At 37.4% G+C, this 14714-nt stretch overlaps 1 protein-coding gene across 3 annotated transcripts in view; it reads left to right on the top strand.

Annotated features, from left to right (window-relative positions):
* Positions 1-14465, top strand: part of IL17RE (interleukin 17 receptor E) — a 39536-nt gene extending 25071 nt beyond the window's left edge. For 2 of the 3 annotated variants that reach the window (XM_072420658.1, XM_072420657.1), the window contains exons 4-17: positions 2050-2156; positions 3613-3736; positions 4060-4196; positions 4867-4929; positions 5179-5245; positions 5346-5515; positions 5612-5668; positions 6797-6844; positions 7983-8028; positions 8626-8780; positions 9542-9610; positions 11196-11250; positions 11761-11868; positions 13204-14465. In XM_072420658.1, coding sequence (XP_072276759.1) covers positions 2050-2156; positions 3613-3736; positions 4060-4196; positions 4867-4929; positions 5179-5245; positions 5346-5515; positions 5612-5668; positions 6797-6844; positions 7983-8028; positions 8626-8780; positions 9542-9610; positions 11196-11250; positions 11761-11868; positions 13204-13871 — 1874 coding nt within the window. In that variant the 3' untranslated portion in view covers positions 13872-14465. The remainder of the gene's footprint in view (positions 1-2049; positions 2157-3612; positions 3737-4059; positions 4197-4866; positions 4930-5178; positions 5246-5345; positions 5516-5611; positions 5669-6796; positions 6845-7982; positions 8029-8625; positions 8781-9541; positions 9611-11195; positions 11251-11760; positions 11869-13203) is intronic. The other variant, XM_072420660.1, reaches the window with a different exon arrangement.
* The last annotated feature ends 249 nt before the right edge of the window (positions 14466-14714 follow it).

The raw sequence follows: 14714 nt of genomic DNA, 5'->3' as shown, positions 1-14714 counted from the left end.
ATGAGTATTTTGTGCCTCTCAGGTCAGTTTAAGTTACACCAATGGTCTATTAGGCTATCTGTAAGGGTGACATTCCTCTCAATGACCACCATACTAATATACTGTGAGCTGAGGATATAGTAATTATAGCCGGGATTCCCCCAAGATCTGAAAATTATTTAAATTGTTCCCCCATGGTAAAAACTTAAGCAATATTGCATTAGACAAAGCTGAAAATGTAACGTTATTGCCAAGTCTGTGGTCACGGAAGGGCTTGAAGGACTTTCCATTGTCCTATTTTTCAGCGTTTTTTTGTGCTCTTGGTTTTGTACTTCCTCTAGGTTATGAAACATTTGTACAGAACAAAACGTCCCTTTTTATTTTACAAAAAAACCTTTGTGACTTTTTTTTCATTATTATTGCTGATGGCCTCCACCTTCTACTGACATCCAAAAAGTTTCAAAACACATCATTGCTCCAGAATGTCTTACTAATAGTGATAATGATGGACCAGGCCTGTTATGCGTGTCTGCTTGATCAGGCGTGCTGCACGTTGACTGTCATATTCTTTACCCATGATGAAAATCAACTTTCAAAATGACTTTAAATATCAAACCTTATATAAGAGTATCACGGCTGGGCCTAGATTTACACAAATCAGTTCAGGTGTATAAAATGAACAGAATATTCTAAATGAAATGTAGATTTTACTATTTGTATAATTGCTTTGTGCACTTGTTTTGTCTGAGTGCAACTGGTAGGAAATGTTGCAAACCTTTTTCACCCACAACTGTAATTGTTTTACAAATTTCGAGTTTTGTATTAACTGTATATATTTGTTTTGCATGGCAATTTATTGATTTTAGAAATGCCTTTCCTGGGTAAATATAGAAACTCTATTTGCAGTGGTTAAGTAAAGACATATTATAACAATTAAGGTATTGTTGTATTAGCAATTGATGAATACAGAAAGTTTGCTGTTAAGGTCATTTCTTGCAAAATATGAGCAGCCTGCAGAATGCAATGAGAAAAAGCTGAGCAACACCGCCACCTCGTGGCCATATATATATAAATGGCAGATGTTCTCTATTTCTCAAATCCAACCATTGTTAATATTATTATTATTATTATTATTATTACTATTATTATTATTAATAATATTAATCATAATAATCATAATAAACTGGATTTATATAGCGCCAACATATTATGCAGCGATGTACATTAAATAGGGGTTGCAAATGACAGACGAATACAGACAGTGACACAGAAGGAGAAGACCCTTACAATCTTGGAGGTGGGGGAATTAACTTACAATCTAGGAACCAATAATATTTCATACACATTTTAACATGAGATGGCAATTTATGGTCTTCTAAAATCCATAACTTTCACTAAAATAATCCCTGGTGATCCTTGTGTAGTCATGCAGGATAACGTCCTAGTCTTCTAATTGTGCTCTTGTGTTGCATGTTCTGACTACATGCTAAGCAGCTGTGGTCCCTCTTTGTTATCAGGTACCCCAATAATGTGCAGACACTGTATTAAAAATGCATCAGTTGTTTACAGTTCTTTAGCAAATGAAACTTGATGGAGATGTAGGTAATGCTGGTACCCTATAATGGGTGTCATTAACTTGTATAAAATACATACATGACATAAAATGTATCTTGTACAGAGAGAATCTTCTAAGGTGTCTTGGTAAATGCAGTGGTATTTAGGTCTAAACAAATATTTTTTTTGTTTTAAATAAATTGATGAAATTATACAATCCAACTCGTTTCTAGGGCTCCTCAATCCCCTTTATCAATACTTTAGAAGCATTAGTAAAAGGATGATGTGTAACCAGCTGTACCACAGGAATATTTGTAATTTAATCAGGATGTAAGTGATTTATCTTCATTTTTCAGTTACTTCTTAAGCCCTGATGAAGGGAGCATGAGCCCCTGAAACGCTTTGGATTGAATTGGAGCTAAGACTATAAGAAATGTTTGTGTGTAACCTTTTGTTTTCTGATTTTTTTCTTTGAATAATATTCAACATCCCACCTTTTTGCATGTTTTCTTGCAGGACTCCCCAGGTTCAATGGCTTTGACATAAGACTTCTGGAAATAAACAATAACAGGTTTCATTCAATTAGGATTTTGAAACGGAAATCTTCTACTGTTGGGGATTTGGTGAGTGTTGATTTGATTTATGTCTATTTGTATGCAGCAGATACAAATAGACATAAAAACACATAAAGCTTCCATCTGCTATGGATTGTAATGTAGGCATTCAGGGTTATATATAAAGGCAAAGAGTGCTTCAAATCCCAGGTAATCAATCAAAAACCTTCTTTGATCGGTCTCATTATTTTCATTTTAAGAAAGCTGGGTATTATATTTCAATTTATTGGAAAATCATTCAGTTTGCCAAAGTTGGTTGAGTCTCCTTTGATACTCTCTGTGACCCTCATTTGTGTCCAGATGTATCTGAACGATTGTGGAAGTTTTTGGTTTTTAGTTTTGGGTACACTAGAGAAGTGATGAGCTCTCTTCCAGGTTTTTTGACTGTTTGCCTCCATATTGAGAAGATTACTCTTCATGCCCAAAGACAGCTTGGAAATGAAAGGTGTTCCAAAAGCAGAAGAAGACCTTAAGAAAGATCTTCCCAATGAGAACTCAAATATGTGACCACTGTGCACTTCCAACCTGGTGGCAACAGTTTGAGTAATGGTCATTTTCTGTTCCAGCATAGCTGTGCCCAAAGTTAACCCCATAAGGACATGGTTTAGTGAAACTGCTGTGGAGGAATTTGAGTGCCCTGACCTGAACCTTACTAGACAGCTTTGGGATGAATGATAATAGTGTGTGGGAGCCAGGTCTTCTGATCCAACCCCAGTACCTGACCTCACAAATATCCTTCTAAATGGGCACAAATGCCCCCAAACATACCCCAAATTATTTTTGAAAGACTTTCTGGAAGAGCGAAGGCTGTTAAAATATCAAAGAAAGAACAACTCTATATTGAATATCAAAGATTTGAAAAAGGACGTCAAGGTCATATTGGTATGATGGTCAGGTGTCTATATTTGCCATATAGTGTCCTTTGGCATCTGTCTCTGCTAGGGGAAGAGGGGTGCAATCTCTGGTTACTGTTCCATAACATTTTATTCCATAACCTTGTTCGGATCACCTTTCATCAGGGCTTAAGGGGCCATGCTAAAATATTAATGTGTAACCAGCTGGACCACAAGAATATCCTAAAATAATCAGGATGTCCGTGAGTTCTCAATTCTGGCATTTTGCTCAAACATCATCCTTTTCCAATGGCTTCCTAAGCCCTGATGATGGGGGAATAAGTCCCGAAAACACCCTGGATTTTTTAACCAACTTATTTAGAATAAAAATATTTTCTGGACCTAATTACTTTTACTTTGGCACTTTCTGCCTTTTGTTTTATCACACTAAATGTCACCCAGCTAGGTTTTAGACTACAGAAAAGGTATGTGTGTAACTTTTTGCTTTCTGCTCCAATCCTTTAAATGACAAACAGTGCCATAAGTGTTTTTTTGTTTAGCATTTGTGCTTTCATCATCTCCCTAATAATCCACATTCGTTACTAACCCATAAATCTCTTTTCCATGTGTAGTGGCAGTTGCAGTTCCACTGCTGGATTGTTGAACCCAGGCAGAAAATAATGGTGTCTGTGGTAACCAACCCAAAATATGGCATATCGCTAAACGAAACAGTTGATATCCCGGACTATTCCAAAGGTAAGCCTGTGCTCTATGTACTCTCTGTGCCCCTTTACATATTGGGTCTGATTCATTAAAGCTCTCCAAGACTGAATAGGTGGATCTGGGTCATCCAGCAAACCTGAAACCTGGAGCTTTGATGAATCAGGCTCATTGTTTAACATACCATACATAAAAGTCATATGTATGGTATGTGCATAGAATTGGCTCCTCAAATGACCATGTCCTGATTGGCCCTCAGCAAGCTTATATGAAAAGCAGCGCATGTGAAAACGTTATAAGGAAATGTACGTTCATCTGGTGAATCCAAATTACCGTTCTCTTTTTCTTCCATCAAACAGCACCACGTTTCCATTATCAGCACATTGCAGAGGAGAAGAGGATCGTGGTGTCCATGCCACAAAGCCAAAATGCCTATGCACGCCTATGTCACCGATTTATTGCCTGCGAAGACCTGGAGAATGGTGGCAAGAAGCTGGTAAGTGTACCTCTTCTCCGTTAGCACACTGACTTTGCAGCGCTAGGTCCCAGGTTCGAATCTCGACTGCAGTGAGATTGCAGATAGTGTTTGCGTGGGTTTCCTCCCACATTCCAAATTTGCTTTCCCCCCAAATTGACCTTGGACTGTATTAATGACATATGGCTATAGTAGGGACATTAGATTGTGAGCCTGTTTGAGGACCAGCTAGTGACAGGACTATGGACATTGTACAGCACTGCATAATATATCGGCACTATATACATACTAGTTAATGAAGATAATATTATTATATATAATGTTATATATGGAGCTGGGGAGTCTCTATCTCAATCTGCTCAGAAAAAATCACAGGGAAACATTATTGAAGTGAGGGGTGGGGGCAAATATTTGACAAACCAGGAAGTGTCGGATACAGTGGCCAGGGATCAGCAGCAGTTTAAACACACAGGGCAATAGAACGGTGAGCTTCTACTTTTCCAGTTTAGTTGAGTTTGGACCTTGTAGTACCAACATTTAAGAGTAATTGGGTGGCTAAAAATGAAGATGCTGCTTTCAAACTATCTAAGCCGAAAAGTGATGTGTATAGGTGTGGCTGGGAGTGCTAGCACACCTGTGTGTATTTTTACATTTAGAGGTGTGCCTTCATATTAATCTTTTTGTTTTGCAGTTCAATTCTTCGCACAATGTCTCATTATCATACGACACTTTGCTTCCATGTTTGTGTATTGAGGTGAGTACATTTTCCCCATAATTGTTATTCAGTTGCATGTTGCTGGTTTGGTACATTGCACATGGCCCTGCTTATTACAAAACATTGATTGATTGTGCATTATGGATTTGATGTGTTGTTGATATGCCAAGAATGGAATACCTATCGCGGATTCCTATACAAATGTACCGTGTTAGGAAGCTTTGCCTGTTTTGCATAGACCGATTTTGTAGTTTGATTTTAATTGGGTCACTTTTTTCTTATTAAAAGGTTTTTTACCCCCATCGGAATAGTAAACGGAACCAAACATGCCCCTTTAAAAACCATCCAGAGCCCTGTAAGTAATTCCTTGCTTATAGCTAAAGCTGATATCTGTCCTTTGTGTGTGATATTTTATGTTTCCTCCCTAAATTACATAAATCCTATTATTTCTACAGATTTTACAGATCTGATCAAGGTGTCTGCAAAAGAGATAAAGTTTCATGTGAAGACCATGATAGTTCTCTATGAAAGCCCCTGCTGGATATGGCCCAATGTGTCTCTATGCAGTAAGCAAAATGGAAGCTGCGTAGTGATCCCTGATGCCACAGTTGAAAGTGACAATCTGGTAAGCTTAGGTTAGATGATATAGTTAGCAAATTTGGTATCAGCTTTCATTTTAGATCGACCAATACTTGTTATAAATTTAGTGTTTCTTAACCAGGGCTCCTCCAAAGGTTGCTGGGGGTTCCTTGAGGAACAAGCACTCTGTGCCTTTCAGGTCTGTATAACCGACACCAATGATCTTTTTGGCTATCTGTAAGGATGACATTCTTCCCACTGACCAGCAATGTAATAGGAATTCTTCCTACGGACCACCACACTAATGTACTGTGAGCTGTGGATATATTCATTATAACAGAGCTTCCCTGAAGACCTGAAAGTTATTTAAAGGGGTCCATCAAAGCAACTGTATACTTATTAAAAAAGCTTCAGTACGTTATTCTACTAAAAATCTGAGCAATTTGTTTTCAGATCCAGAATTACTAGCATCAAGGATCAAGTGTTATTTGAAATATTTTTGAGGTTTTTTTGGCTGGATCCTCAACATAGAACCTACTTAAAGAGTAGATTGTTTTATCCATCTTTGGATGGATAGAAAGAAATACCCTCTTCTTTTCTAGGGGTGATCCATCCCATGGTTGATTATATGACCCGCAACACAATGCCAGCACCAATGCCACATCATTTGCCTGATCTAATGCAGAGTTTTACCATGCATAATGTTGACAAAATTGGTCTGATTTATTAAGGCTCTCCAAAACTTTATTAGGAGAACCTGGATGATCCAGCAAACCTGGAATAGATTTCCTTATACTCATATGGTATCAGTTGGTAAATGTTTTTCATCCTAGACCAGATGCATTCCAGATTTGCTAGATCACCCAGGTACTCCCATAAAAGTCTATCTTCTCCAGTCTTGGATTTGATAAATCAGGCTCAAGGAGTCAGAGCACTCCACTTGTAATTGTAAGAACTTTTCAAATCTATCTCAATACTTCGGAAGAAGCAGTCAATAAATCTGTGAAATACGTCAGGATAAGATAGAAAATGAAATTTGTGGAAACATTGTGATCTGTAACAAATTACAAAATGCACAAGTTATTGGTGGAAAGTATTTTATCCTAATAAGTCACATTTTTATGTTTTGTAAATACAGAGGGCTTCAAAGTCCCACATAATACATGTTCTAGTTTGTGATGTAAATTCACGGATGTGGCATCACATTGATAGGATTTGTTTGTATCCCCTTTTCTTCATTATAAAGTTATTTGCATTTTTTTGTTCACTTTAATTCTATATAGTTGCATTGATGTGCTAATTGCTATTTTTTTCATTTTGATTTCAGAAATTTTACATAGAGGACATTGACCCAGATCCCAACCTATGTTTTAAGGTAAGAGCTTGCTTTTCTGGGTGGTATAGAACAAAATATAAAATTATTATTGAATTAATAAGACCCTGCCCATTCATTTTTGTGTATTTAACATATTTTAGGCATGGTATCCACCTGTAATAGCCACTCTTAGACATCCAAACCCCTTAAGACTGCTGATGGGGTGCCATCTTGGAGGAGAAATGATAAGGTGTATTTATATTCCCCTGTCAATTTGGCCTTTATTCATAAGAAGATAAAGCAAGGTGGCTCAGTGGTTAGCACACTGGCCTTTGCAGCGCTAGGTCCCAGGTTCAAAACTTGGCCAGGACACTATCTGCATGGAGTTTGCAGGTTCTCCCCCGCCAGGATCTTTGGTTTTTTTCCCACGTTTCAAAAACACGCAGATAGGTCAATTGGCTCCCCCCCCCACTGTGTCTTAAGACATATGACTATGATGGGGACATTAGATTGTGAGCTCCTTTGAGGGACAGCTAGTTGCATGACTATAGACTTTGCACAGCGCTGTGTATTATGTTGGAGCTATATAAATATTGTGTAATAATATTAATAATAGTATAGCATTTACTATTATGACTGTTGGGCTCTTGATAATTGACCACTAAAGGGCAGATGGAGTTCTAATTTTAATATTCAAAGAGATGAGCAATGCTCAGGGATTCCAATGGCTGTGAGCAAAACTACAGTACAGTAGTCCTGATCATCTCTCACAGCACAGTAATGCAGTAGCACAATGGTTGGGTATCACTGGTCTATACAATTAATACTGAGCAGTATACTATGAAAGAGCATTCTCCTATGAGGTCTGATTTAATAAATTCTCTCCAAGGCTGTAGAGGATACACTTTCATCAGTGACGCTGGGTGATCCAGCAAACCTGGAATGGATCTGCTCCAGGATTCAAAACATTTTCTAGCAAATAGTAAATAGCTTTGAAGAAATCCATTCCAGTTTGCTGGATCACCCAGCTTCACTGGTGAATCTGTATCTTAGTCAGCCTTGGAGAGCTTTAATATATCAGGCTCTTTATGTCTACATTTGTTCTAGTTGGTGTACCAAGCTCATCCTGGTGAGCCCTTTCTAAGTGCATGGATTTATTTAGCTTATTCTCTATTTATGTTGCCTTTTTTTCTTTCAGTTCTCAATAATGAATCACACCTATTACAAATGCCCAAACAATAGCGGTAAGTTCATTTAATCACTATAAATGTATTTAATAAAAAAGTTTGGGATACCTGACCATGACAATCTTTATGACCCAATGGTTGAGTCCATTTGCATCCAATGAAGCGTTGTGTAAGTGCAGTATACAAAGACATTAATGACAATTGTGGTACCAGTATGGGGAAGATTATTTTTTGGTGACTGCATCCCTGTGCACCTAGTACTTCTGTCAAGAGGTCTGACTTATTATTGCACCATATAAATTCCAATGATTTGACTTACACATTTTTCATTAATCACTGGTAAAGTGCCAAAAACAACCTACCGCAATTAATCATTGTTTGATTGCCGTGTGATTGGATTAAACTCTTCTCTCATTATCTGCCAATACTTGTTATAAATGAAACAGGCTTTTCTTTCCTGCATGCCAACATCAGCCTGTTGTCTCCTTGCCAGACATTCATGATGGAATAGGAAGGTATTTGTGCTCAGAAGCCTGGAATGTTTCAGAAAATACATTCATCCCTAAAATGAGGAAATATTCTCTTTATTGCAGCTCTTTGACATTTAAAGCGAACAAAATCCAATTTTTGATTTATTTGTCCTTTTATTTGCAGATCGTGTTTGGAAGGTGGATGTGAAGTTCAATCTGTTTGATGTTCTTCTCAAAATCTCCTCTAATGTTTCAGCCTCTTTCAGTGGGGCGATTTGCTACCACAACCAGAGTACGGGAATCTGCAGCATCCAATCAGCAGTCTATAATTTTTCAACGGTGAGTTAAAAGATCAACTTTAATTTATTGAAGATCTTCAATTTAAATGGAAGAAAGCTGAGGACTTCAGATATATCTCCAACAAAATCATGTTCACGGGGATGGAATAGAGATGCTGTCAGGCTTTTAATGTTGTCCAGGACTGTATTTCTTCTCTTGGTGATCACCACTAATGGCACAAGAAGTAGTGGAGTCTTCAAGACATTGATAGTAACCTCAAACATTTCCTAACCCAACACCTATCGGCTTAAGGCTAAACTCCAACCAACTTTGTATTATGTTACGTTTTGGATGGGGTGACATTTTTATTGCATTATGTCTCTGCCAAAAGACTTTGTTTGGATCTTCAGTCAAAGAAAAGGTCGAATGAATGGCTTCTCATAAAAGTGAATGGCTTTTTTTTTTGTAACGTATGGGCAAAAAAGCATAGCTGGCTGGAAAGCTTTTAGTAAAGAGAAAGTATGGCATCTAATGAAGATTCAAGATTACGTTTATTTTAATGGTTACTCTATGGTGTCACTAACATAAAAATGGTTGTAATCAAAAGAATATATTTATACCTATCATGCTGCCCATACTAAAAATCTTCACTTTCTCGAAGAGCTAAACTTGCTAAAAAAATCCTAGGCATCTGACACTTCCATGATTGTTGCATGCTACTGTTCAAACTTTATAGTCTGATTCTTACCTAACCCTAGCTATGGGTTCCTCTCCTTTAGGAAACATTTTTCATATTGATAACATTTTATTTTATCTTTTAGCCACATCAGAAACATCGTAAAAAGATGCAGCTCTCTCTCCCTTGGCCTGGCTTTGGCAGGTGTATCAAGGTAGGAATTGTTTCTATGTTCACCTAATCTCTTTCTCAGTGTTTTTACCCCACATTTGTGGGGTAAATTCTGATCTTGGGGAATTTCTACTAAAATAGGTTAATTGGCGCTCAGTGGGAAAAATGCAACTGTACTATAGTGCTCAGAATGCCACCCTTGGAGGCATCATATTGATGTCATTCCGGTGGTTATTCCAAGTGGCCTTGGATCTAGAATTAGGAAGACACCATCACTTGCAGAGCAAGTTCAAGGAACCTCTAGCAAACATTTTAAGGAAGTCCTGCAGAACCCTGGTTGAGAATGGCTGCCCTGGAGTTTTTACATTTACATATATATATATATATATATATATATATATATATTTCATATAGATATATATATTTAGTATATATATTTCATATAGATATTTATAGTATATCTATCTTTCCAAATATTGTCAATATACCTTTACTGTATGCATTGCAGTTTTTAAGCACAATTGTCCATTGGGCTGACATGAAATCTATCTGCACTGTCAGTATTGTATTCAGGGCATTGGAAATGGGGCAGGAAGCTCCATAATGATAATTTGGAATGGGACGTCCAACAATCTTATATAGGTTGGATGTTTAGGTGTGTACAAACCTTTGCTCGTATATTGTATATAAACAATTTAAACTTTGCAGAGTTAGGATTCCAAAGATAATAAAAAAAGAAAAACCTGCTGTGCAGAAAATGTTGTGACACAGTCCAGGGTAGAGCAACTACAGCTCTGATAGCTCATAAAAATTCCTACAGGTAGACTACGGCTTTTAAAATAGATTGCAGTACAAAATATAAAGGGAAAATTGTCATCAGGCTATTGTATCCATAGTAAGAATGTTAGCAAAAAATTGTGAATTCCTTTCTGCTTCTATTTTGGAGGTCACTCATTACGAACTTGTGGGAAAAAAACAAAACAAAACTAAGCGCACAAGCAATAAAAGCGATTTCCAGTAAACAGAAAATCCCCACCCTACACCACAAATACATTGACTTGAGACATAATTCTTTTTTTAGAGGTTTTATATATTCTTAGCTTGTGATGGATTATTATGAAAGGTTGTTTTTTCTTGCACAGGAAGGGTTAGAGTACCTGGTCATCAAAAGCTTACATGTTGCATTAAAACTGTAGTGATCCATTTTTAGAACTGGATATATCTCCCCCATTTGTTTTTTTACCCATGTGCACGCCCCACAAAACTTCCACACCGCTTTGGATACATAAACACAAGTTATGTTTTGTTTATGAAATATGTGAATCCCTCTATTCAATAATTTTGTATACCCTTTATTTTTGGTGGGGTTTCCCTCTCTAGAATTTCAGTATTTTTACTAGGTGATATATGGAAACTATGCTTGCCACAGGGTTGATTTACACAGCTGTTTTACTGCACCCTTTTTGTACCCCCTTTCCCCATTTTTTCTGCTTGTCATGTTAGTCACTTATATTTTGTATTTGTATAAAATGTTTTCAAAAAAACAAGTTAAAATTAAACTGTAGTGACTGTTAATTGGACATTTTGTATTGATTTGAAAATGTTGCTTTGGTTGTCTTTCTGTGCAGGTGTGGCGATCTGATGTACGTTTTGCCCATGAGTATCTAATTTGCTCATTTGATTGTAAGTATATTCTCTTTATCCTTCTGATAAAGAACTTCTACTACAGTTATCACTCTTTTAAGTGGGGGTGGGGTTTAGCCTCATGGGCGAGGCTTGTCTAAATATAGTCATAAAGGGTATGATTTTAGGGGAATGTGTTTCACGCACAGATAAAATTCTCCCTTTTTTACCCAGTAGTAGTGCTTCAGGAATTTACTGTCCTTGCTGGGCACATATAGCTGGAGCAAAATGCCAAGTTATGTGTCAGTGTAATACTCACAAGTATTTGTTAAATCTCAAAGAGTTCAGAGTATTCTTCAAAGAATGTATCAAAAGTCTAACCTAGCCCTTGCAATCCCATACCATGTGGGCTGACAGAACTGTTTGAATGAATTACTGGAGGAGGAAAGGTTCCTGAGATGCTTTCCTTCTGTTATATTCTAAAATCATACTCCTCAAGTTCTGCTCCTCTAGGGCTGGCATTGGGAGACTGGGCATGGTTTTATTTAATTATTTATTTTCTCTTGGCAGATTCTCACAAACACCTTGGCCTGATCGCATTTGCTGCATTGCTGGTGGCCTTCACTCTGACATTACTCTTTTTCTTGACCTTCCGCAGGATATGGAAGATATTTACAGGTTAGATAATAATCTAAAACATGTCACCTGACATTCAAAGAATGTGGAGCAGTTAAACAAGATAAAACACAAACCCTTGAATGGCATTTTGTAGAATGTTTAGCCCTGTTTATCTGGTTTATATGTTTTTATTTTATTTTTTTTATTTTTAAAGGTGGGTTTAAGTCAGACTAAAGGAATTTATTACCAATGCAGGAAATGTTTAAGTTTTAAGCTGGATGGAAAGAAGCTGTAGGTGGGAAGCACCCCCTGTATTGTGACCCAAATTTTCAGTAACTACCCAAAAACAGCCGGGTGGTTACTGAAAAATGCCAGGTGGTGCGCCCAGCTAAAAAGGGCTGGGGAGAACACTGCCAGTGTATATTTTGTGCACATTTTTAGCAGTCCTTTTTTTTCTTCCTGCGTGCCACCTTCTGACTACCCATTTAGAAGGCGGAATTAATAGGTGAGATGAGGGGCTAAAGAAAAGTAACCGTGTCCCCTATATTCTTAAGTGCATTTTGTTATTAAATAGGTCCCCCTGATTCAATTTTATCGTGCCACCACATGCCATAACAGGTCACTCTGGTAATAATTTCTCTGTCGGTTCAAAAGGACTAGTAGTGTGGAAGCTATGCTAAAAGAGGTGATCGAGGGCAAAGGTTTAGGCACTAGTAATACATTTGATCTTCTTGCAACTAGTCTTGCTCTATACTATGAGTCTGATTTATTAAAGTTCTCCAAGGCTGGAGAGGGTACACTTTTATCAGTGAACCTGGGTGATCCAGCAAACCAGGAATTCATCTGGTCCAGGATTGAGAACAATTGCTAACAAAAAGCAAATGACTTTAGAGAAATCCATTCAAGATTTGCTGAATTGCTCAGATTCAAGAAAAGTAGGAAAGATAAACAAAAAATAGATCAACAGAATGAATAAACAATAAGTAGAGAGATCTTCGAACTGAAGGTTCTTAAGCTTTTGTTCCAGCAAGGAGAAGATCCAAATCTCCCGAAACTGGAAGTTCAAGGCAAATACCAACTTTAAGGCTCAAAGAACAGGGGGGCCTAGGCAGAAGAACTTTTTTTTTTTGGAGAATTTGAAGACAAAAATGGTTTATTTTAATATACCTCATAGGCAAATTTTTCAGTATTAGATATTTCCTATAAATTTATCAGTATTAGATATTTCCTATAAATTTATCAGTATTAGATATTTCCTATAAGACAGCACTTCACTTTTTTTAAGTTTAGGTGTACTTAAAATAGTTTTCATGAGTGTGTATTCAGCACTTTGTAATATTTTGTTTTGTGAGGTCTTGCAACTTCTAATTAAATAAAATTTCATCTTTTGCACAGCTCCACTTTGGAGAAGAACCATCCTGCTTGTATACTCACCAGATTCCTCTGAGTACAAGACTCTTATCTGTGCCTTTGCCGACTTCCTGCAAAACATCCTGGGCTGTGAGGTCATCCTGGACATGTGGGATATGAACACTATCAGCCAAATTGGAATGTTACCCTGGTTTTATCAAAAAAGGGAGCTAATAAGTCAAAGGAAAGGCAAAGTAATGATTGTGTGGACCACACGGACTACATCTATGTATCATCAGTGGATGAATCGCCAGCTGAACAGCTTTGCATGGAAAGACCCGGCCAATCTGTTTGGTGCCGCAATGTCCTGCCTGAATAAAGATCTGGGAGCAGAGCAGGAGGATGGACAACTAAAGGAGTATGCCATAGTCTACTTTGAAGGTCTTTGTGAAAGGAAAGACATTCCTAAAAGCCTGAAAAAGATCTCAAGGTATCGGCTTTTTAAAGACCTCTACAGACTGGTCACCAAGCTTCAGGACACTACTTGCCTATCTCCACCTTGCCTGATCAAGGCAGTTGCCAAATACCTCATAAAAAGGCTAATACGCTCGGAAAAGAGCCAGGGCCTAAAGCACCACTTTGAAATTTGCAAGCAAAGACTTAATGAAGAGATAAACATGGGGAAGAACAAGATGGATTCAACAGTCCTTTGAGCCCTCAGGAATTGGTCCAGTTTTTATTTGGAAACTAGACCTCTGTAAATAATGAACATTTACAGGAGAATGTTACTTTTGTGCGAATGGATTGACACCTCACAGATATGGCATGGCTGAAGTAGAGTTGAACTTCATAGAAGAATGATCTTTCAGTTTTTGAGGGGAAATCAATGTTTAGAATCACTTGCCAGCCTCTTATATTTGTCACAGACTTCAGTGGTGAAGTTTTCCTATATCAGTTACTGTTTCCAATCCTTCTTTTAAGAATGTTGCCATGAAACCACTGATAAGGGTCTTTCTTGTCCTGTGTAAAGCATCCATCAGGTGAGCTCCTAAATGGTTCTGGAATTTGGGTTTAACTGGCAACTAAAGTTGGAATATCTCACCAATGGACTTTTGAGAGATATTAGAAGCCAACATTTGATTCAGTTTTCCAGCAACCATGCAGAATGTAAGGTTCTTTGACCTATAAGGTGCAAGTAAGGGAACAAAAGGTGAGCCTTGAAGGAACATATACTATGTACATTTGTCATGTAAAATTGCTGGACTTGCTAAAGGGCAACTTTTTTAAATAAAAACTTTGACATTGAACATTTGCCTTCAAATTATATTCTTGTGTTATGAGTATGATTCAATCTATTAAAGTCTACTAATCTATGAAAGTCTACTGCCTAATAGACACATTTGGCTTGATGTATTAAAGCTCTCCAAGGCTAGGGAGAATACATTTTCATTAGTAAACCTGGATGAGCAAACTACTTTTTGGAAATTCATTCTGGGTTTCCTGGATCACTCACTTTTCTAATTAAAGTGTATCCTCTCCAGTCTTGAAGAGCTTTA

This window comes from Pyxicephalus adspersus, chromosome 8 (genome assembly GCF_032062135.1).
Source record: "Pyxicephalus adspersus chromosome 8, UCB_Pads_2.0, whole genome shotgun sequence".
In the NCBI taxonomy this organism is placed as follows: Eukaryota; Metazoa; Chordata; class Amphibia; order Anura; family Pyxicephalidae; genus Pyxicephalus; species Pyxicephalus adspersus.
Note: the sequence above shows the minus strand (reverse complement) of the source record. Positions and strands in the feature narration are given on the sequence as shown.